The sequence below is a fragment of the Phacochoerus africanus genome, chromosome 3, assembly GCF_016906955.1.
Source record: "Phacochoerus africanus isolate WHEZ1 chromosome 3, ROS_Pafr_v1, whole genome shotgun sequence".
NCBI lineage: Eukaryota > Metazoa > Chordata > Mammalia > Artiodactyla > Suidae > Phacochoerus > Phacochoerus africanus.
Window position 1 is genome coordinate 65,092,123 of NC_062546.1, and position 23,211 is coordinate 65,115,333.

At 37.7% G+C, this 23,211-nt stretch overlaps 1 protein-coding gene across 22 annotated transcripts in view; it reads left to right on the forward strand.

The window, feature by feature from the left end:
* Nucleotides 1-23,211, forward strand: part of NEB (nebulin) — a 220,175-nt gene that overhangs the window by 94,333 nt on the left and 102,631 nt on the right. For all 22 annotated transcript variants that reach the window (XM_047771926.1, XM_047771945.1, XM_047771947.1 and 19 more), the window contains exons 64-77: nt 2,206-2,313; nt 4,015-4,326; nt 6,287-6,490; nt 6,803-6,907; nt 8,364-8,471; nt 9,937-10,248; nt 10,565-10,768; nt 11,482-11,586; nt 14,345-14,452; nt 15,586-15,897; nt 16,980-17,183; nt 17,926-18,030; nt 19,255-19,362; nt 20,665-20,976. In XM_047771926.1, coding sequence (XP_047627882.1) covers nt 2,206-2,313; nt 4,015-4,326; nt 6,287-6,490; nt 6,803-6,907; nt 8,364-8,471; nt 9,937-10,248; nt 10,565-10,768; nt 11,482-11,586; nt 14,345-14,452; nt 15,586-15,897; nt 16,980-17,183; nt 17,926-18,030; nt 19,255-19,362; nt 20,665-20,976 — 2,607 coding nt within the window. The remainder of the gene's footprint in view (nt 1-2,205; nt 2,314-4,014; nt 4,327-6,286; nt 6,491-6,802; nt 6,908-8,363; nt 8,472-9,936; nt 10,249-10,564; nt 10,769-11,481; nt 11,587-14,344; nt 14,453-15,585; nt 15,898-16,979; nt 17,184-17,925; nt 18,031-19,254; nt 19,363-20,664; nt 20,977-23,211) is intronic.

Consider the following 23,211-nt stretch of genomic DNA (forward strand, 5'->3'; position numbering starts at 1 on the left):
TAGGCATTTAAGTTGACTTATGCTTTTCTCTGGTTAGATGCCCAGGAGTGGGATTGCTGGGCTATATGGTAGTTCTACATTTGGCTTTTTGAAGGAACCTCTGTATTCTTCTCAATAGTGGCTCAATTTCTTCTTCTTAGCATGAGCCTATTGGTTTAAGCCTGTGGAGATTTTTGTGAATCTAAGAGTCTGTCAGCTGGTATACTAGTTATTTCTCATAGCTTAGTGCTATTAGAAAGGAAAATATTGTTTCTTTGACAGTATAAATGAGCAGTGTGAGAATTTAAATAGATCAGCCACCACCCTGTCATTTTATTTTTCCTTGGGAGGGGGGTGCAAACTGTAATTTTATTTTTTTATTTTTTTTGAGAAGTAATACCTTTTTTTTTTTCCCTACTGTACAGCATTGTGACTCAGTTATACATACATGTATACATTCCTTTTTCTCACATTATCATGCTCCATCATAAGTGACTAGACATAGTTCCCAGTGCTACACAGCAGGATGTCATTGCTAATCCATTCCAAAGGCAATAGTCTGCATCTATTAACCCCAAGCTCCCCAATCCGTCCCACTCCCTCCCCCTCCCCTTTGGCAACCAGAAGTCTATTCTCCAAATCCGTGATTTTCTTTCCTGTGGAAAGTTTCATTTTAATTCTTATATAACTAGTTCTTAATTGTTCACCCAAACTAAAAACATCATCCCACTATTAAATCAAAAAGAAGTGAATTTTTAGCTAAACCTTCAACATAGGTCCCATAGTGTTCCAAGAAACCATGCGCTTTTTGATCGGGAATTTTAGGAGACAAAGAGTCCCTGTAACTTGCCACTCAGCATTTCTGGAATTCCAGACTCTGTCTTTGCTGCAAAAGCTCAGAGATGCTGTATGTTACCTTTGGTTCCAAGAGGCCCAGAAAGTGTGTCCTGAACTGAGTGCCTAACCTGCCTGGTCTGCTTTCTCTGTCTTTTCTCTATTGGGCTTAGTTCAGTTCTATTGTTTCCTTCTCATGTAGGACAGGAAGATAAAATTCAAATTTGATTATGTCACTCTTCCTCAAAGATTGTTGTTGGTTTCCCGCTTCCTATAGAATTAAGCACAAAACTTAGAGCCGAGTCCTCACAGCCCAACTCCAGTCCTCTTCTGCTGATACCCCTGCACTTTGACTCTCCTGCACTTTGATTATGCAAGTCCCTATACCCTTGACTGACATCTCAATCTATTGGCACCAGATTTATCACGGGGGGCCCAATGCAAAGCTCACTGCCTCTGCCAGAAACTTCCTGATTTTCAATTCAGAATGAATTGCTTCTCCCTGGAGTTCAGTCTTAATAATGTGGTTGAAGCACCTTTCATGGTTTGACTTTGGAGCAGGTTGTACCACAGGTTGTCTTTCCATCAGTTTTCCCAGAAACTTTGAGAATAGAAGTGGTCTCACATTCATCTTTGATTCCCAAGTACCAAGTACAGTCATGACACAGGGTTGGTGCAGAATCAATGTGGATTGAATGCATTTCCCTCCTATCCACATTTTGCCACTTTGAGCTCAGGAGTTGTAGCCTAATTTTTCCAGTTCTTTCCAGAACTGATTCATTATAACTAAGGGTTTTAAAGCAATGTATAATATCTATATATAGAAAGTTAACACACCTTGTTAGGTGAAAGAAGCCAGTTACAGAGGATCACATTGTATATGATTCCATTTATATGAAATGTCCAAAATGGGCAAATCCATAGGGACCAAAGTAGGTTGATGCCTGCCTGTTGTTGAGGGAGTCCGGGGGAAGTGAGGAGCTAAAGTTAATGGGTATTAGGTTTCAAAAATGTTCTAAAATTGATTATTGTAATAATTGCACAACAAATTGTAATGTTATAAAATTATTGTAATAACCATTGTAACCATTGTAATAACTGAATATGCTAACAAATATCATATAGTATGTCTGTGAATTATATCTCAGTAAAGTTGTGTGTAGAAAGTACTACACAATCTAAACAACAACGATAAATGCACCATGTTCCATATAGGTATGATTTTTTAAGTCTCAACTTCAGCAAAAAATGCAGAAAGCTTGGAACTCCCAAAACTAAGATTATTTCAGGCACTTACTTGTGGAGAATTTAGTGAATTATTTTAGTCCTCTGTCACTTTTGGATATGAGTGTCAACAGCTAACTGATTTTTTTTTTTTTGGCCCAAAATTAGACTCTGTATAAACTCGCCAATGAAGAAGCAAAGAAGAAAGGCTATGACCTGCGAAGTGATGCCATCCCCATCGTGGCAGCCAAGGCCTCCCGGGACATCGTCAGTGATGTGAGTTGTCAGTTTTACTCTGAGGATGTGATCAGTATGGAATGACATTTTTGCTGTATTAAATATTTTATTTATTTTTTCAATTTTTTGTTTTTTAGGGTCAGACCTGTGGCATATGGAAGTTCCCAAGCTAGGGGTCAAAACAGAGCTGCATCTGCCAGCCTACAGCATAGCCACAGCAATGCCAGATCCAAGCCACATTACTACCCTAGCTTGTAGCAATGCTGGATTTCATGGGATTCTTAAGGAACAGATCCCTGTTCTAAAAAATAAGGCCCACTATTTGGGAATATGGTAATATGCTGCCCTGTATATTGGAAGATCAGGTTAGTGACTCACTTTGGCTTATGTATGTTGGACCTTTCCTATAAATGGATTTATGCCAATAATAATAGATAACAAAGGAGTTCTTGCTGTGATGCAATGGGTTAAGGATCTGGTGTTGCCACAGCTGTGGCATAGGTTGCAGCTGTGGCTTAGATTTAATCCCTGGCCTGAGAACTTCCATGTGCCATGGGTGCAGCAAAAAAAGAAAAGTAATAATAGTAACTAACAAGTATTGAGAACTCTGTACTGAGAGCATAACAGGCATTATATCTCTTACACTTTTTTAAAAAATTTTATTGAAGTATAATTGATTTACAATGTTGTGTTCATTTCTACAGCACAGCAAATTTATTCAATTATACATATGTATATTATTTTTCATATTCTTTTCCATTATGGTTTTGTCACAGAATACTGACTATAGTCCCCTGTGCTATATTGTAGGACCTAGTTGTTTATTCATCCTATAGATGATAGTCAATCTTCTAATCTCAAACTCTCAATCTCACTCTCTGCAATCACTTATTCTTCACTTAATTATCCTAGGATGTAAGCATCATGGTTATCCCTGTTTTGTGGATTGTTTAAGCCACTTGTCTAAAATCAAACTCTTAGTAGGTAATGGATTTGAAACCCCAGACAACCTCATTCCTTTCCACTGTCCTGTTTTGCTTCTGCTGACTAATTTATACTTTCTCACTCAGTTAATTTGAGACTAGAAGCATGTGTTTTGGATAATGGGCTTAGATTCCAGGACAATATCTTTGGACCTGGAATAATGTAAACAGTGTTGGTCCATGAGAGACTAGAACCCATAACTTTATTAGGAACATGCTCTAGCCATTGGGCTGCTATATCAGCTTCTCTAGTACAACAAATTTTCAAAATGTGGCCAAAAATTTGCCACCCCCACTGAACACCTGAATCCATTATGAAATAATAAATTCTCTTCTGTTGCTACTACCGGTAGTCCTTGACCTAGAACACTTCATCCTTGCAGGAACCAGGCACTCATTTCACTACCATACGTCATGTCACCAAGTGCATCTCTTTCTTGATGTGCTTTTAGTGCCCAGTATCCATTTCCCCAAGTTCCTTGCCCAAGTGTCTTCTCTCCACTGTGCACTTCCTACCTCTGGAATTATTCCTTATTAATATGCCATAGTGATTTGAGATGTACACTACAGTTATATGAATTCCATCAATTTTATTACCTCTGTAAGCTTTCAGGGGAAAGGTAGGATACAGCCTTGGTTATGCTTATTAGCAAAAGTCAACTTTTATAACCAGGCTTTTAAGAAAGATGATTTTGTATAGACTTGTGACCTCTAAGGACTTATAATAAAAATCTGATTTTGTGCATTTTCATCTCAGTACAAATACAAAGATGGTTACCGCAAGCAGCTCGGCCACCACATTGGAGCCCGGGACATCAAAGATGACCCCAAGATGATGTGGTCTATGCACGTGGCCAAAATCCAGAGTGACCGGGAGTACAAGAAGGACTTTGAGAAGTGGAAGACCAAGTTCAGCAGCCCAGTGGACATGCTGGGGGTGGTGCTGGCCAAGAAGTGCCAGACTTTGGTCAGTGACATAGACTATAAGAACTACCTGCACCAGTGGACGTGCCTGCCCGACCAGAGTGATGTCATCCATGCTCGGCAGGCCTACGACCTCCAGAGCGATGTGAGTATGGCATCTGTAACAGAGCTGTGTGCAGAAATAACTTAAACCATATGACAGTTATCCTTCTAAATGATCCACTAACCTACGCAAGCTAGGATTTCTTTTTCAATGAATGAGATTTGAATCAGAGTGTTTACTGTGAATATATTACTAGGCTTTATAAGGAAGTAAAGTTTACCAAATGGACTTGGCCTTACAAAAATAAAACAGAAATTAAGCAATGTTAGAATTCAGGGCCCACCACAAGGAAACATTTTATTTTATTCTTTTAAGGGAGAAAGAAACAACACATTTTACTTTAAAAATTACTCAGAAATCTGTTTTTAGCTTTCTTGCAAAACAAATGAGATTATCATTAGCAGAATACTAATGCCTGCTGCACCACTACTTATTCTTATGAAACAAAAGAAGGCATTGTGTCTGGAAGCTATTGTGTCCTTTCACTTACACTTTCTCTTCTCAGCACGACTCTCTTTGTGGAGATGTCATGTGATAATGACAGACCCTGGTACCTATTAAAAGCAGAAGGACCATCTCAAATCTGGATGTGAGAAGCACATTTCCCGCAGCACATATTTTATAGATGTTTGAAGAAATTAGTAAGCATTAGAGGACTTTGGAGAATAACACCAATTAATAATAATTATACATTAAGTGGCTGTTCCTAGAAATTATACAGCCTACCTGTGGAAACTCCCACTCTGTTCTATACCTTTCAACAGCATGCAGAACCCTGTGTTTTGCAAGGGAAAGCTTTGCCTGCACGTGAAAAGTAGTTAAAAACCGTTTGTGTCACCGAGAGAGTGACAGCATTGACAGACAGATTGCCTCCATCGATTTGTCGAAGCTCTTCAAGATTGCCTCCTTCGCACTGTGTAACCTAGTCTTAATAATGTGGGAAGCATTCACAAGTTGAGAAGCACTGCAGAGGTGTAAAATGTTATTGTCTCTGTACTTGCTGTTGTTATTTAGAGGGCAATAACTAGCCAGCATAAGGCAATGCTAACAGGCCTTTAGTCTAGACAATAAGATAGAGGTCAGTATACTCTCCTTGGTTGCCATTACCGGTAAAAGCCTTCAAATGAGCTGGGCAAAGGTCCAATTCCACCATTGTGAAGTGGTTATGAAAACCCAATGAGTGCACAAAAATCTTTAGCAGGAAAAATGACTTCAAATGAACTGTTAAAGATATGGAAAGATGATTCTGGAAAGGATTCCATGTGTCCCATCGTAAGAACTTGGTTGGAAATAGACCTGGGGTTCTGACCCAATAAGAGGGTCATTTATTCACCCGAATCTTTGACAGTGTTAAAGTAGCCGAAGTTCTGCCTCAGGGTTTCAGGGGTTCTATGTCAGTATATTTTAACTTCTTTTTTGTTGTTGTTGTTGAAAAAATTTTGACATACAGGAAAAAATACACAGAAGGCAATAATAATCCAACACAATCCCACCAGTGAAAAAGCCCACTCCTGCTCATGTAATTTATACACGTTGTCTTATGTGCTATTTTTTCATTAGTATTATATTAATGACATTTATGTAAGTCATCAATATTCTTTAAAATATGGCTTTTGATAGCTGCAGAGTAACTCATTTGACTAGACCTAACATTTATTTATTGACTTAATGACTGTTGTTGGACGTATATGTGGGTTCTGTCCCCCTGGGCTGGCGTTCTTTTCCTGTGCACACGAACAGTGAACATCCACTGAACTGCCTGACAAGATATTCATGTGGGTCACTCCTGTCCCAAAAACCCGAAGTAACTAATGACATTTTGTTATAGCGGGGAGACCTTTCTGGGTCATGTTTGAACATACTTCCTCTTCTAGTCTGCCTAATACAGTGAGCCGGTTTTCTTGAAAACAATCGGAATTGTACTTTGTTATTGATTTCATTTGCACCTTTACCTAAACCTTTTAGTCTTGCTGAAGGGTTCCTGCCTTTTTCCTTCTCACAGAATGTTTACAAGTCTGACCTCCAGTGGCTGAGGGGCATTGGCTGGGTCCCCATTGGGTCTGTGGATGTGGTCAAGTGCAAGAGGGCGGCAGAGATCCTAAGTGACCACATCTACCGCCAGCCTCCAGACAAGCTGAAGTTTACCAGTGTGACTGATTCCCTGGAGCAGGTGCTGGCCAAGAACAATGCCATCAACATGAACAAGGTGAGCTCCAGCGGCCTCAGGCTTCTCCAAGATGCCGAAAGAGGTTTTTATACTTCAGTGACAAGTGGGGTTAACATGGTCCATGGGAGTGTGGGGTCACATTTATCTCCTAAATGATGTACTTGAAATCCTTAAGTAATTTCTGTGATTTCCAGTGTTAACCCTGATAACTATCATGAAGATTCAAACCTCTGATTGAATACCTTATATCCTAGTCTGCTTTATTTTTCCTAATGAGATCAATAGCATTCCTGCTTTGACATTTTGTAATTTGTATTTCAAACGATTTTCTATCAACCTATTCTTTGATAGCGCTTATACACAGAGGCCTGGGACAAAGACAAGACTCAGGTTCATATAATGCCTGATACCCCAGAGATCATATTGGCAAGGCAGAACAGACTCAACTACAGTGAGGTAAGTGCAGAATTCTGTGGGGCCATACTTGTTTTGTGGTTGTCATTATTGTTTATCTTCTATACTTCCTTTTGTGGAGATTCTTGGACCTTCACTATGATGGTGCATGCAGCTCTATGATGTGAACACTCAGCCATCCATCCTTTTGTCTCTGGATTGAGTATCATTTGCCATAGGATTCCAGGGGCAAACTGAAGTCACATTATCTTTTCCATTTATCGTCTTTACCAGTGAGGCAGTCAGTGTAAGTGAGTTGCATTTTTGGCATTTCCAAGGGGTAGGATAACCAGTTATAATATTGACTCATGATTTATATAAAAATATTATTTTTAGTTTATCTGAAATTCAAGATAAACTGATTATACTCTCTTTTAATTTGCTAAATCTGGCAACCATACCAAGAGAGCCTCTAATGATATGCACCTCTCCCCCATCTAGTTTCTAAATAAAATTGAGAAGTAAAACAAAGGTACAGAAGCAGAGGTCAAAATCTCACATTTTTTACTACTAAAGTTAGGGTCAAGGACATATTTGTTTGAGAGCCAGAGGAACCTGCTGATCGCACCCCAGAATTAGATTCCCCATCCAGGCATAGACCCCACCGGAACAGGACAGCTAGCTCTACCTTCCTCAGGGGTGAGTGAAGTACAGCTTAGAGCACAGAGAAGCGGAGGAGGGCACAGGGCTTTTTCCTAAGGAAGCAGATCAGAGCTGAGCTGGGCATGCCAATGAGTCAGATAAATCAGGAAATCACTACACCTCTCCAGGAGCAGAGATGAAATAATTGAGCCCCTTTTATAGAAAGAGAGCCTCAGACATGGGGAAGAAGTGCTCTCTGTTAACAATACTGACTACTACTTTTTAAAGTAAGGTGCAATTTTATAGGTGCATGTTTTACTAATATAATGCAGCCAAAAATTAAAATCTTAAAAGTTCTGATCATAGTCAAGTTAACTATGTTTTAAACTGTACTTTAAGCTTTTTCTCATTTTTTAAACACTATAACATATCACATGATTGTCAAAAGATTTTAAGTAATAAAGAATAAAAGTATAAATATATATCTTATAAACAAATAATATTAAATATATTGTGCTGCAGTTCTTTTCCACCTAGAAGTACATGTAGATTGATGCTTTGTCCATCAATTTTTAGTTCTATTCATCTATGTTGATATGCATAATATATCATATTAACCTACACATGATATGTATTAATCGATAATATAAATAATAAATTAATCTATCAATCTGTGTTAATGCTCATTGATATATTTCATTTGTTTCTATGCTGCATAGTGTTTTTGGTAAAATATGATTTATTTACTTTCCAATATTGCTGGAAATTTAGATTATTTACGGAGACTATCCTTTTTTAAATTTTGTGATAGGTCACTCAATAATGTCCAAATGTTGCTATCAAAACTTTTGCTTTAACTCTGACTTTCCATCTGTAGACTCTGTATAAACTCGCCAATGAAGAAGCAAAGAAGAAAGGCTACGACCTGCGAAGTGATGCCATCCCCATCGTGGCAGCCAAGGCCTCCCGGGACATCATCAGTGACGTGAGTAGCAATTCTCCTCATGTGTACATGGCTGGACGGGGGCGAGGGTGGGATCAGCATTACGACAGCAAGATGCGTCTGGGTGCTAGTTAAAGCATGCTTATGTTTCAAATGAAATGTTTTTCATTCGAAAAAGCCCTTTCATTCTTTTAACTCCAAAAGATTTTACTATCCAGATCCCATAGGCAGACAGGATTGTCCTAAACTTCAGTAAAATATTGAATTTGAGGAGTTCCTTTGTGGCACAATGGGTTAAGGATCCAGCGTTGTCACTACAGCAGCTCACGTCACTGCTGTGGCTTGGGTTTGATCCTTGGCCAAAGAATTTTTACATGTTGCAGGCACAGCCAAAAAAAAAAAAATGAATTTGAAGCTACAGTCATTCATATCTATAATTATGAGACATTCATATGTATATTTTGAGCATATAGCCCACATAGAAATAAGAAAATTTCAGAAGAGTTGGGAAAAGAAAAAAAAAAAAAAACCTTGGTTACATTATTGGTTCACCATCAGAGAAAGTTCTGGTGTAGCCAGGCCTAGGAAAATGCACCTCACCCCAAACCTGCTCTGGATTTTTGCCAACGCTTTGAGGAATTACCTTATGTGCTTCCTTTTGAGTTCTTTTTAAATGAAAAAACAAAATCAAAGTCTTATAACAACCAGAAACAGCAAAACAGTGAGCCTGATTTCTCTTTCTGCTATCTCTGAAAGAAGTTCCTTTGGTGGAGAATTGAGACTTTGGTCAATATATGCTATAGGATTTGTGTAATATTGTTGCCTAGAGTGGAGAGAAGATGTCCACAGTCAGCACTTACCAGTGCCACCAATAAAACATTTTCCTGCGGTTATATAATCTGTTTTTTCACTCAAAGAATCAACAAACCTCACTCAGATTTGATCTCTAACAGAGCAGGCCTGCAGGATGGAAAACATGAGCTAATCTGTTTCAGGAATCCAGTGACCCAGTGAAAGTCAGCAGAGCCAGATTTGGTGGGCTGGGGTGAAAGTGTTCCTGTGTACTAAGGAATAGCATTTCTGAAAATTATATGTAAAATTTCTGGGTTAATGATTTCACTGGCCCACCATGGAAAAAAAAAGATAATATTCAATTCCAATTTTCTGAAAAATGTTACTGCCTTTATTCTCATTTTATTTATTTATTCTTTTGGCCCCGGCATACAGCGGGACACAGAGGTGAAAGCATTGAGTCCTAACCATTAGACCACCAGGGAACTTTCTATTTCCAGAAACTTAATGTCTGCAACCATAGTACTAATTTGGTCTGCCTCCCACTAGTGTACTGCTGTGAAGTCTAATCAGAGTTTACGAGGAGAGGATAAGTTTATTCAGACGATTCATTTCTCTGCAAAAATTACCAGTTTTAAGATAATGACATTTTATATCGGTAAGACTTTTAGTCTTTTCCATTTATTATTTATTTTTAAAACGACTTTTATTTCAGTACAAATACAAAGATGGTTACCGCAAGCAGCTTGGCCACCACATTGGAGCCCGGGACATCGAAGATGACCCCAAAATGATGTGGTCCATGCACGTGGCCAAGATCCAGAGTGACCGGGAGTACAAGAAGGACTTTGAGAAGTGGAAGACCAAGTTCAGCAGCCCAGTGGACATGCTGGGGGTGGTGCTGGCCAAGAAGTGCCAGACTTTGGTCAGTGACATAGACTATAAGAACTACCTGCACCAGTGGACGTGCCTGCCCGACCAGAATGATGTCATCCACGCTCGGAGGGCCTATGACCTCCAGAGTGATGTGAGTACTAAGACCCATTAAATACCACCATTGACCATGCTCCTGATGGCAATACACAGTAATACTCAGATAATGGTTCAGGATTAGGTAAAGCCCGCTGGAGTGGGGAGTTGAGACATATTATTTTCTCTCTACCTTTCATTTACTGTGCCTTACCTTTCTTTTAGAGAGAAGTTATAGCATTTGGACTTCATATTTTAAAAGACATAGACCTAAAATTTGACTCTTCAAATTTTCCAGTCCTCTTCTTTCTTTTTTTGAAATCAAGTGTCTTAACAGCTTCAGTAATCCTTGCTTTTGTGTGTGATCTCCCCAGAACATTTACAAATCAGATCTCCAGTGGCTGAAGGGCATTGGCTGGGTCCCCATTGGGTCTGTGGATGTGGTCAAGTGCAAGAGGGCGGCAGAGATCCTAAGTGACCACATCTACCGCCAGCCTCCAGACAAGCTGAAGTTTACCAGTGTGACTGATTCCCTGGAGCAGGTGCTGGCCAAGAACAATGCCATCAACATGAACAAGGTGAGCCCACAATTTGGGGAGAAATAAAACAGGGCTGTATGTCCTTGAGACTATCTATGGCTAATTAAGTTGGTCTTTCTTTGTCTTACCTAATTGTCTTGGGTATGTGATGATTTGGTTGAGGTCTCTATTCAGTTATATTGGGATTCCCAAATATATATAGGAATTTCTGCTTTGACATCTTTGTGAAATAGAGTTAGGAATGGGACAGCTGCTTAGTGTTCAAATTGATGTCTATAACAGTTAAACATGTTTGGTATTAAGGTTTCTTTCTCATTAGCTACTTATCTAAGTAAGTATAGAACAAATGAATCAGATGCAAATCTCTATAACATTTATCAAAAAGAAATCTAGAGATAGCATATCCAGATACATTGGTAGTTAATAAACACACAAACAACAAACAAAATCATGGGAAGGATTTGTTAATATAGCCACAGTACATATAGATGAGTATACATGCTTGGAAAACACTTGGAGTGGAGGTAATCTTGTAACAACACACACACGTGTTTTCATATCTTAGTCTCCACTTACATTTAGTGACAATAAAGATCTTACAACATCAAAGAAGATGAAAAATATTAGTATATCACTCTCAGCACAGACGGTGAGGAGGCTGGCTTTCAACTTTGTCGTGATCTCTAAATGGGAAACCTCTGTTGACAACAGACATTGTTTTTTTAATTCTTTAACCTTTTTATCCTTCACAGCGCTTATACACAGAAGCCTGGGACAAAGACAAGACCCAAATCCACATCATGCCTGATACACCTGAAATTATGTTGGCAAGACAAAATAAAATAAATTACAGTGAGGTAAGACCGTTTGTTTTGACCTGACCGCATTGATTTTGCTGATGTAGTAGAAAGGAATTATGGATTTAATTATGGATATAAGTCTCCTGTTGACCAATTAACTTAGTTTTATTTATTTAATTTTTGCCCATAACCTAACCTAAATATATGTATAGATATATATCTTTATATATATATAGATATCATTGCATTCAAAAAGTAAATAGAAAAGGAAATAAATGCAAAAATATCTCCCATGACAGGAGGAGAAAAAAACTCTCAAAGTCAACTATTAATGACCGGATAATATTGTAATTTTAATTAAAAAATAAATATTTCTATTGATCAGATTAGTACTTGCTTCAAATTTTGTTCTGTGAGTTTTTCTTTAGTTGCCTTCTCTGTAAAATGAGATAAAAATGCCTGTCGAAGGATTTTTTCAATGACTAAAATGAGGTAGTACATATAATATGTCCAGTGTGGAGCCCAGCACTCAATAATAGCTGCTTAATAAAGTTTAATTTCTTCCCTCTACACTCAAGTCACCATGAAGATTTGATTTATTTAATATGCTCAAAATAACTTTGGTTTATTTATGATAACCAAAATAAGGATTCTTAAATTCTTCCATCTCAAAATAGCCTGAGGATGAAAAAAAAATTTTTTTTAATCAGTATCTTCAGCATCACTAAACTTGTCATCACACATCTTTGCAAAATAGAAATATTGCTGCAGTAACAGTACCTTACCCAATTGCTTTTGCCAAAGTCAAGAGTTATTTGATTCATTTAAAATGAATATCGATTGCTTACATGTTTGTGTATCTTCATTTAAAAAAAAAAAAAAGGAAAGCAGACTTCTTCAGTTTGAGAACACTGGAAAAATATAAGTACCCATTTTTAAGTCTTGGCCGTATTCGTTATTTTACTCCTATTAATCACTTTTGCCTGGAATAATGTAGCTCTAAAAAAGGGGCATGTTTCTATCACATAACCATGAAAAGTGAAATGAAGAGAAGACAGTTTCCTTTGTCTAGCATTATAAGACAGACCCAAAGAAAAGTCTGATCACAGGTATTTAAATTGACCTTGGCTTTAGTCATTTTTGAATAAGCAGTTTTTCTCTTGGCCACAGAGCTTCTCTGTTGAATTATCTTTCCCTGGTTCTGCCTCACCCCAGGCAAATGAAGTTAGTTTCTATCCCGAAGGGTAATAATGCTTTTAAGCCTCTCCCTTTTGTTAAAAGAAGGGAGAATTTTCAGGCTGCTGAGAGGAAATTAGGCTATTTTTCATTTCTAAAATTTATAACTGGATTTATTGCTTTAGAATTGCATGATTATGTTAATTCCCTAAAGTTTGTCTTCTGAAGATTAGTTTTCAGAATGGCCCACTTGAATTTCTTCTCAACCCATTACCAATGGTACCTTCATTCTGTACTTAGTTCAGTAAAGGTAAACAAAACAATACAAAATAAAGCAATCATATATTTTTTCCCCTCGAATTCTCGTTCACCCGTTCTAGTTCTCTTGGGTAAGTAACTTACCAAACATTCTCTAAAATGTAACCTTGGTAATACTAAAAGTGTTCTCTTCTTTGAAGCTTTGCATCCTTTTTCAGTGTTGAAAGAATGAAAAAAATGTATTCGTTTGGCCTAAAGCCACGAGATAATTCAAGCATAAGGTTGAATCAAGCACATTTTTCCCCACAAGGACAAACTTGAGAATTTATTTTCAAAGGAAAAATATAAAGGATAAAAGTATTTGACTATCTAGTTACAAAATAAACATTACTGGAAATTTTTAAGAAGAATAAATGCCCTCAGGATTTCATCTCAAATGTATTAAATTCTTATTTTTACTTTAATTTTTCCTTGTAAAATCTCAACATGAATGTGAACTACCACACCTAGTAAAACTTATAATAACATCTTTTTCAAACTCTAAAGTCATTTTAAAATTATTAAAACTTAAGGATTAATTCTAAAAAAAATTTTTTTAAGAATTAATTAAATTCTTATAGTGGTTCACAAGCAAAAAAGACTGAATACCACTGGGATAGACGATTTGTTTAATGCAGTGGTTCTCAAGCTATGTTCCGTGGAACACCTATGTTCCACCTTCTGGGGGTGTCCATCCTGCCACAGAAACTGAACAGCGAGTGGGTCTTTTCCCACCTCATAAAGAAATTATTATAATTTCATCAATTTTGTGTTTTTGACTCATAAATTCCTGATAACTGCTCTGCCTCTGTTTGGTGGCAAATTTCTAGCAATCAACAAAATGAATAAATAGGGAGTGAATCGATATTAACAAAGATATTCAGAAACAGTGGATGATGCTTTGTTTAGTGCTTCTTAGAAACAGATAGATGCTCAGAGTGGTAGTGCTGTTGTTATAGAATCACATTTTCTGCTAGTAAAATTGTTCCTAATTCACCTTTGAAGTTAAAGAAATAGATAGACCTTTCTTGGTTATTTCATGGAAAGAACAAGTGTGAGCAATCCAACATTTCAGAGTTGGTGACAATGTGTAAAATCTAGAAAGATTTATGCCAGGGAAAGTTGTGGTGTTAAACCTGCTGAAAGTAAAATTTCGAATTAAATAAATAGCTTGTATAAGTAGGAAACAAAGGAAGAGGAAGGTCTTTTTTTAAAAAAAAATTATTTAAGGCTAAACACATTTGTGTTGTTCTGTGTCAAAAAGTCATCTTCCTTGGACAGAAATACACTCTTAGAGTCAAAGTGAGCACTGTGTCTAAAAACTCCCACTTCTTTCCTCTAGAGCCTCTATCGCCAGGCCATGGAAGAAGCCAAGAAAGAAGGCTATGACTTAAGGAGTGATGCCATCCCCATTGTGGCTGCCAAGGCCTCCCGGGATATCGCCAGTGATGTAAGAGCTGGTCACATCCTTATATTTGTCAACAAGAGCCAGCCCCATGCATAGGGGATCACATTCCTGGAACACAGCTGGAAGTCTCTGTAATTCTCACCCATCTTAACTGCCCTCATTGCACAGGCAAATAAATTGAGGCTTTGAGACAGGAGGTAACCTGCCCAAGATCACAGGTATCACAGGGACAAACTGGGATGTAGTTCCTTCGTTGCTCATCTTTTGGTCTTTGCTTAGTAAGACTGAGTGACTTGATCAAAGTTAAAAGGACATATGTTGAGCTACTTGTAAAACCTCATCAGCTCTCCTCACACTATACTCAGGGAAAGTGACAGGCTTAACTGAGTCCTTCCCCATGACTTGAAGACATAGGATAGCAAAAAAGTTAAATGTCTCTTTGCTATGGAGTCCACAAAAATCAATATTCCTTTACCCTAAAAATAAATACATCAGGTTCCTGGACAATTTAAATATTAATCCAAAAATAGCAAAATCATCCATTTTGGTAAGGTTTTCTTTTTAATTGTAATAAAAACACACAACAAAATTTACACTTTTTACTATTTTAAGTATACAATTCAGTACTGTTAAGTATATTCACAGTTGTGCAATAGACTTCCAGAACTTTTTTGTCTTGCAGAACTGAAACACTGTGCTCATTATGAAGAAAAACTGCCTATTTTTAAACTATCCTGTCCAGATTATTTGTGCAGAGGGCATTATTTCTCAGAATGCCTTAGAAAAAGAAAATTAATGAATCATGTAAACACATCCCAAGATAAATATTCTCAGATGGGTCTACCCATAGGACCAACTTCTGAGAAACTGCTCATTCCTGTAATTGAGCTCATTCTTTCACTGTTCACTTTTTAATCACATTTTTGTGTGATGAAACATAACTTTCTTGCCTAATATAAAGGAATCAATGTGGGATTATTCTGTGAAGATGTGCGAATAAGTACCACATCCTCTTTTTTGGGAGAAAACATGCCCCAGTGTGTAGCATTACAGCAGTCTATTTGAGAAAACTCCCCAGATGTCTTAAAGATTTCATAGGAAAGCATCACCATAGAGAAAGCAAGAGGGACCAGCTCTTGGAGATTCCTCTTTATTTACTGGGTTCTCTCTTTCAGTACAAATACAAAGAAGCTTATCGTCAGCAGTTGGGTCACCATATTGGTGCCCGAGCTGTTCATGATGATCCCAAGATGATGTGGTCCCTCCACGTTGCCAAAATGCAGAGTGACCGTGAGTACAAGAAAGATTTTGAAAAATACAAGACCAGGTTCAGCAGCCCAGTGGACATGCTTGGTATCGTTTTGGCCAAGAAATGTCAGACTTTGGTCAGTGATGTGGACTATAAACATCCTCTGCATGAGTGGACCTGCCTGCCTGACCAGAATGACATCATCCATGCTCGGAAGGCTTATGACCTCCAGAGTGACGTGAGTATCCCTGAGGCCACTCTTGCATACTAGTGTTAATAATAAAAATAATAATAATGATACAGGTAGCATGCCCTATTGAGAGTAAAATAAAATATATAATTAGGGTAATATCTAATATATGATCTCCGCAGTACCACAGTACACACTTTATAGTTTGTGATTTTGAAGATGAAAATAAAGGCAAGAGTTTTTTTTAAATTTCTCATCACAGGAAAAAAAGTGTAAGTAAATGTGCCGATGGATCCTAACTAGATTTACTGTGCTGATCATTTCACAATATATACATACATTGAATCATTATGTTATATACCCGAAACTAGTTTGTGTCAATTATATCTCAAAAATGCAAATTAGGAGTTCCTGTCATGGCTCAGTGGTTAAGGAATCTGACTAGAAACCATGAAGTTTCAAGTTCGATCCCTGGCCTTGCTCAGTGGGTTAAGGATCTGGTGTTGCCGTGAGCTGTGGTGTAGGTTGCAGACGCGGCTCGGATCCCGCGTTGCTGTGGCTCTGGTGTAGGCCGGCAGCTATAGCTCCGATTCGACCCCTAGCCTGGGAACCTCCATATGCTGTGGGAGCGGCCCAAGAAATGGCAAAAAGACAAAAAAAAAAATGCAAATTAAAGGTATGATTTGTGAGACTTAACATTACTGCATGTTGAAACTCACTACCACAGTTGAATTTAACCTCTTTTGCCTCAAAAAAAGGCAAGATTTTTTTATGACTGCACTGCTTACTCAGCATTGGTCTAAATATGTGTTCTTTGGGGGAGCTTTTAGAACACATTTTCCAAGGCTGAAAAAAACTGCTCTTGAGTAAAAATCCTGTAATACCCTCAAGGACAGGACTCTATCTTTTACCTAAAAAACAAAAAACTCTCATTGTTCCTAGTATAATCCTCCACACCAAAAAAATTCTTAGGAAGAAAATGTATTCAGGATTCAATAATGCTTGTGAATGACTCTGCTGACAGCTTTACCTGTTCATTGGTGCTTTTGTGTTTCTCCAGTGTGACCCATTCTTTGACTCTGAATTGAAACACTAATTAATAAGTGTCATTCTTATTGGTTGATTTGCAGAATTTGTATAAGTCAGACCTTGAATGGATGAAAGGCATTGGCTGGATTCCACTTGGCTCCGTGGAAGTAGTTAAAGTTAAGAGGGCCGGAGAGATACTGAGTGATAATATCTACCGCCAGCGCCCAGACACACTGAAATTTACCAGCGTAACAGACTCTCCAGAGCTGGTGCTGGCAAAGAACAATGCCCTAAACATGAACAAGGTGAGTCCTCCCTCCTCTCCATCAGGTATAGGAATTTATCATAGAACGAAGTAAGAATTCTCACGTTACTACATTTAAAAGATTCCTATAGCATTTATGGTACCTTTTAAAATGATTTTTCCACTAAAAACTTACTTAGGAGTTCCTGTCGTGGCACAGTGGTTAACGAATCCAACTAGGAACCATGAGGTTGCAGGTTCGGTCCCTGCCCTTGCTTAGTGGGTTAAGGATCCGGCATTGCTGTGAGCTGTGGTGTAGGTTGCAGATGCGGCTCGGATCCTGCGTTGCTGTGGCCGCTGGCGTAGGCCAGCGGCTACAGCTCCGATTAGACCCCTAGCCTGGGAACCTCCATATGCCGCGGAAGCAGCCCAAAGAAATAGCAAAAAGACCAAAAAAAAAAAAAAAACTTAGTAATAGTTCAGCATATGAAACTAATGTTAAGAATACCATGTGCTGTAATTATTTCACAAGTACAGTTATTAAATACTATAACCCAATTACAATTTTCAGAACTGTTAAAGAATTTTAATAAGAAACAGTAAAAACTCTGAGTCAATGAAATAGCTAAATACTCTTGGAAATGGTAATTTATCTGCATGAAAGGTAAGAATTTATGCACCCTTAGTAACTTTCTTTCTAATCTTGTATAGAGAAGAGGTGACAGGCCCATAATCAAAAGAAAAATGTCTGTGAACTCCAGAATAGTTTTTCTCATCTTTTTTTTTTTTTTTTTTTTTAATAGCGCTTATATACGGAAGCCTGGGACAATGACAAGAAAACAATCCATGTCATGCCTGATACACCAGAAATTATGCTAGCCAAACTCAACCGGATAAACTACAGTGATGTGAGTCAACTAGTGATCTTATAATGAGAAAGGCAAAAACAAAATACTGTAACAATTTCCTTAGTGAAATGTTTTGATTAATTTATTATACATACTTCAAACCAACATTGTTGATAAGAGAGAGTTCTCCCTCAATTCAGTTTTGGGCTATGTGATGGGTCTACAAAATAGGCCAGCCTTTTAGCAACAAGATATCAGGGGACAGAAGGCTTATGGAAAAGTTTCCCAATAGAGGTTATTCTTAGAGCCTTCTGCTGCGGGTCAGTGTGGTTATCAAGTCATTATTTATTCAACAACTATTTAGCAGGTAGGCACAGGGGTGGAACCCAGTAAGTTATCACACTATGTATCCTTTTGCTGCTTCATTGTCTTTTAGTTACAATTTAATGCTATTTGCAAGCATTTTCCTAGGCATCTCTTTCAGGGCCAACATTTTCATCAGGGTGATGATTCTAAAACCCTAGTCAACAGATCCATCATAATCTGTGATGATAATCCATTGCTAAATAGTAAAAAATAAGGACAATGCATTGTTTTTCAAAAATCCAAATAAACTCAATTTAAAAATACTGTACCTAGGAGTTGCCATTGTGGCTCAGCAGTTACGAACCTGACCAGTAACCATGAGGATGTAGGTTTAATCCCTGGCCTTGCTCAGTGGGTTAAGGATCTGGTGTTGCCGTGAGCTGTGGTGTAGGTCGCAGACATGTCTTGAATCTGCAGTTGCTGTGGCTGTGGGATAGGCCAGCAGCTGCAGCTCTGATTTAACACCTAGCCTGGGAACTTCCATATGCCACAAGTGTGGCCATAAAAACAGAAAACAAAACCCAAAACAAAAAAAAAAGGGTGCCTTTTCCTTCTTCTTTGGCATTAAGATGGGCTTTCTTTTATATTAAGACTGTGATAGTAAGTAGTTGGTGTTTTGGTTTTTTTTTTTTTACATGTGCTTCTTAGCAAAACAAAATTTTAGCAACCAGATGCAGATCTCCCTGAGAAAACTTTTGAGGTTTACTAATCAATAAAATATCAACATTTAAACTAGACGCCTTAAAATTCTTGAGCACCTAAGAAACGAAGTTTTCTAACCAACTCAAACTAATACTTTTCTTTGTAGATTTGTTTCTGTAGTTTAAATGAGGACAGAGAAAAATTAATAATAAACAGCTTCACTTTTTTTTTTTTTTTAAGAAAGGAGTAATGATTGATTGATTCTCTTTTCCACAGAAACTCTATAGACTTGCTTTGGAAGAGTCCAAGAAGGAAGGCTGTGACTTGCGTGTGGATGCCATTCCAATCCAAGCAGCCAAAGCATCAAGAGAAATTGCTAGTGATGTAAGTTCATGTTTTTGGAAAAGACATTTCTTACTCAAGGAAGTTCACAGATGGCAGCTTCTACAGCTTTTCTTGATAGCAATTAGTCTGCAAATCTCAGTTTCCTTTAATAATTCCCCCAAAGCTGCAGATGAAAACAAAGAACTCAGAAAATACTATGTCTATTATACGTTCATCAGTCAAAGATAAAGTTATATTCTTTAAAAATAAGTATCTTTATAAACACTAAAATTGGGCTCATGTTTTGGACGCTCAGAAGTCGAGCAGCTGTTGACCCAGATGTTTGTAAAAAATGTTGTTGAAGACATCGATAGCACATGTTAAGTCAGCCAATATAAATGTGTTTCCTACCACTCCTAGCCATTTATTCTTGCATTATAACCAAATGTTAATTATGCATACAATTTAGAGTTTTGTTTAGTCCTTTGTTGACCTTTAGTGAGGTTCCCCTACCAAGATACCTGTAAGTGATCATGAGAACAAGTAGAGAAGTAAGCAAAGCTTTTTTACTCAGCAATCACTTTCCTCTACTCTCTAGTTCTTCCTGTCTCATGAGAAACATCTCCTGAGGGTGTCCAATGCCCCCATTCTGTACCAGGCTTCTTTTGACCCAAAGCTACACTTTCCTTCTTCTGGAAGGGTCGTAGGCCTGAGACCTATGCTTCATTCTCTCCATTTTTAATACCTTTTCAATATTTTAAGCTGGAGAAGCCCACACTATGATCATCTCATGGTAAAATAGAGCATAAAGTGTTATTCTTGAATTTTGAAAGTAGGTAGTATTAACCCAAGGCATTGCTCTCTCCCATGGTTGAAAGTTCAATGACATTCACAGGCAAATAAGAGAGTTATTTCCTGGTAAGACTTTCTAAATGTAGACCATACCCTTGACCGTGGACTTAATTATAAGTTCTAGTTACAAGGGGAATATTCTAAAATAGTCTTCATATGAGAAAATTTTTAGAAAAAAATTCATATCTTTAAATTTTATAAGATGCTTTACTTTTACTTGTTAAACAAATGTAAACTAGGCAGTATAGTTTAGTAGAAGGGGAAAATATCAGTAATTAGAAGCTCTCCATCTAATCTCAGCCCTGCCACCAGCTTGTGATGTGACCTTGGACAAATCACTTTAACCTCTGGAGGCTGTAGGTTTCTATTTTATAAAATGGAGTTGTTAATATTAAACTTTCTTCCTCACACTAGTGGTGGGGAAAATCAAAAGAAATCATGTGTCTATGAAGCTCTGAAATGTGATGTAAATGAGATGTCCTTAGCTCATATCTCCATTCTTTTTTTCAGTACAAGTACAAGGAAGGTTACCGTAAACAGCTTGGCCACCACATTGGGGCCCGAAACATTAAAGATGACCCCAAGATGATGTGGTCCATACATGCGGCCAAGATCCAGAGTGACAGGGAGTACAAAAAGGACTTTGAGAAGTGGAAGACCAGGTTCAGCAGCCCAGTGGACATGCTGGGTTTGGTGCAGGCCAAGAAGTGCCAGATCCTTGTAAGCGACATAGACTACAAGCATCCCCTCCATGAATGGATCTGTCTGCCTGACCAGAATGACATCATTCAGGCTCGGAAGGCCTATGACCTTCAGAGCGATGTGAGTAGGTTTAATACTTTTTAGTAAGAAGGGGTTCTACTTTTGTGCCGTGGAGTTTTTGTAATCTGGCAAAACCTATGGACAACTTCTCAGGACAGTGTCATGAAATGCAGAGAGTTACAAACAGACACACACACACACACACACTCACATACACATTGGTTTCAAAAGAAACCAATTGCATCAAAATATGGCTATCAAAATATTAAACTAAGTGAGAGAGGAGTCTGGGGTTCACATCTGCACACTGCTATATATAAAATAGATAAACAGCAAGGACATACTGTATAGCACAGGGAATTATATTCAATATCTCATAATAACCTAAAGTGGAAAAGAATCTGAAAAAGAAAAAAGATATATGTATATAACTGAATCACTCTTGTACACTTGAAAATAACACAACGTTGTAAATCAACTATACTTCAATAAAAAATAATAAACATAAATTAAAAATAAAATAGATTACAGGAGAAAAAATTAAACAATCTGTGATGTAGTAATATATACACTTTTTTATTGAAGTATATACACTTTTTTATTGAAGTATAATTGATGTGCAATATGTCACAAGTGTACAATATAGTGATTCACAATTTTTAAAGGTTGTAGGCTATTTATCATTATTATAAGATATTTGCTGTATTCCCTGCATTGTATAAATACCCTTGTAAACTAATTTTGTATGTAATAGTTTGTACTTTTTAATCCCTTGCCCCTATCTTGCCCGTCTTCCTTCCCTCTCTCCACTGTAACCACCAGTTTGTTCTCCTATGAGTCTGCTTCTTTTTTGTTATATTCACTAGTTTGTTGTATTTTTTAGATAGCACATATAAATGATAACATACAGTGTTTGTCTTTTTCTGCCTTACTTATTTCACTTAACATAATGCCCTCCAAGTCCATCCATGTTGTTGCAAATGGCAACATTTCATTCTTTTTTATGGCTGAGTTATGTTCCATATCTCAACAGGAAATGCTTCTATATCTCAGCAATTGTATTAATGCTGCTATGAGCATTGGAGTGCATTTATCTTTTCAAATTAGTGTCTTGGGGTTTTTTTTAGATATCAGTATACCCATGATGGAATTGCTGGGTCATATGGTAGTTCTGTTTTTAGTTTTTTGAGAAACCCCCATACTGCTTTTCCTCAGTGGCTGCACCAATTAATAATCCCACCAACAGTATAGTAATATATATGCTTTTTACACTAAATAACAAGATCTAGCAATGGGTGTAAAACTAGTTTAATTTCAAAGAAGTGATGAGCATAAATATTCAAAATGTCTCCAATAACTATAATATGATATGAAAATATTTATGATTACTATAGCTGACAAAATTCCACATAGTGTTAAATACCACTATCATCTTTTACCTATACTTATAACTGAAAGGAATGTTTATTTCAGTTAGAGGTTAATGAAAATAATGATACTGTGTTTTGGAGTTCCCTCAATGGCACAGTAAGTTAAGGATCTGTATGTCACAGCTGCAGCTCAGATTCAGTCCCTGGTCTGAGAACTTCCACATGCCATGGGTACACCCAAAAAAGAAAAAAGGGAGTTCCTGTCATGGTGCAGTGGTTAATGAATCCAGCTAGGAACCATGAGGTTGTAGGTTCAGTCCCTGGCCTTGCTCAGTGGGTTAAAGGATCCAGCATTGCCGTGAGCTGTGGTGTAGGTTGCAGACGCAGCTCAGATCCGGCGTTGCTGTGGCTCTGGCGTAGGCCGGCAGCTACAGCTCCAATTGGACCCCTAGCCTGGGAAGCTCCATATGCCACGGGAGCAGCCCTAGAAAAAGCAAAAAGACAAAAAAAAAAAATACCATATTTTTTCTGTCTAAGTTCACTGATGCTAGGTTAAGAATTCCTGGTTTAATGCAACTTGATTTTCCAAATGAATTTATTGCATTATCATTCTTCTGACTTATAGGAAATATCTATTATAACTCATAAAAGGAAATTTAAGAACAAATTATATATATATCAAGACAACTTTTCTAGAAAGTGAAAACAATATTTCCCTAGGAATGTGTTAGGTATTTTTGTTATCAGCCAGTAGATGGTTCTTGGGATTCAAATGCTGCCTTACTGCTATAAAAAACTCCTTGGTTTTATTTGTTTTTTTGTTTTTTTAGCTATTTCTTGGGCCGCTCCCACGGCATATGGAAGTTCCCAGGCTAGGAACCACCGGCCTACACTAGAGCCACAGCAATGCAGGATCCGAGCTGCG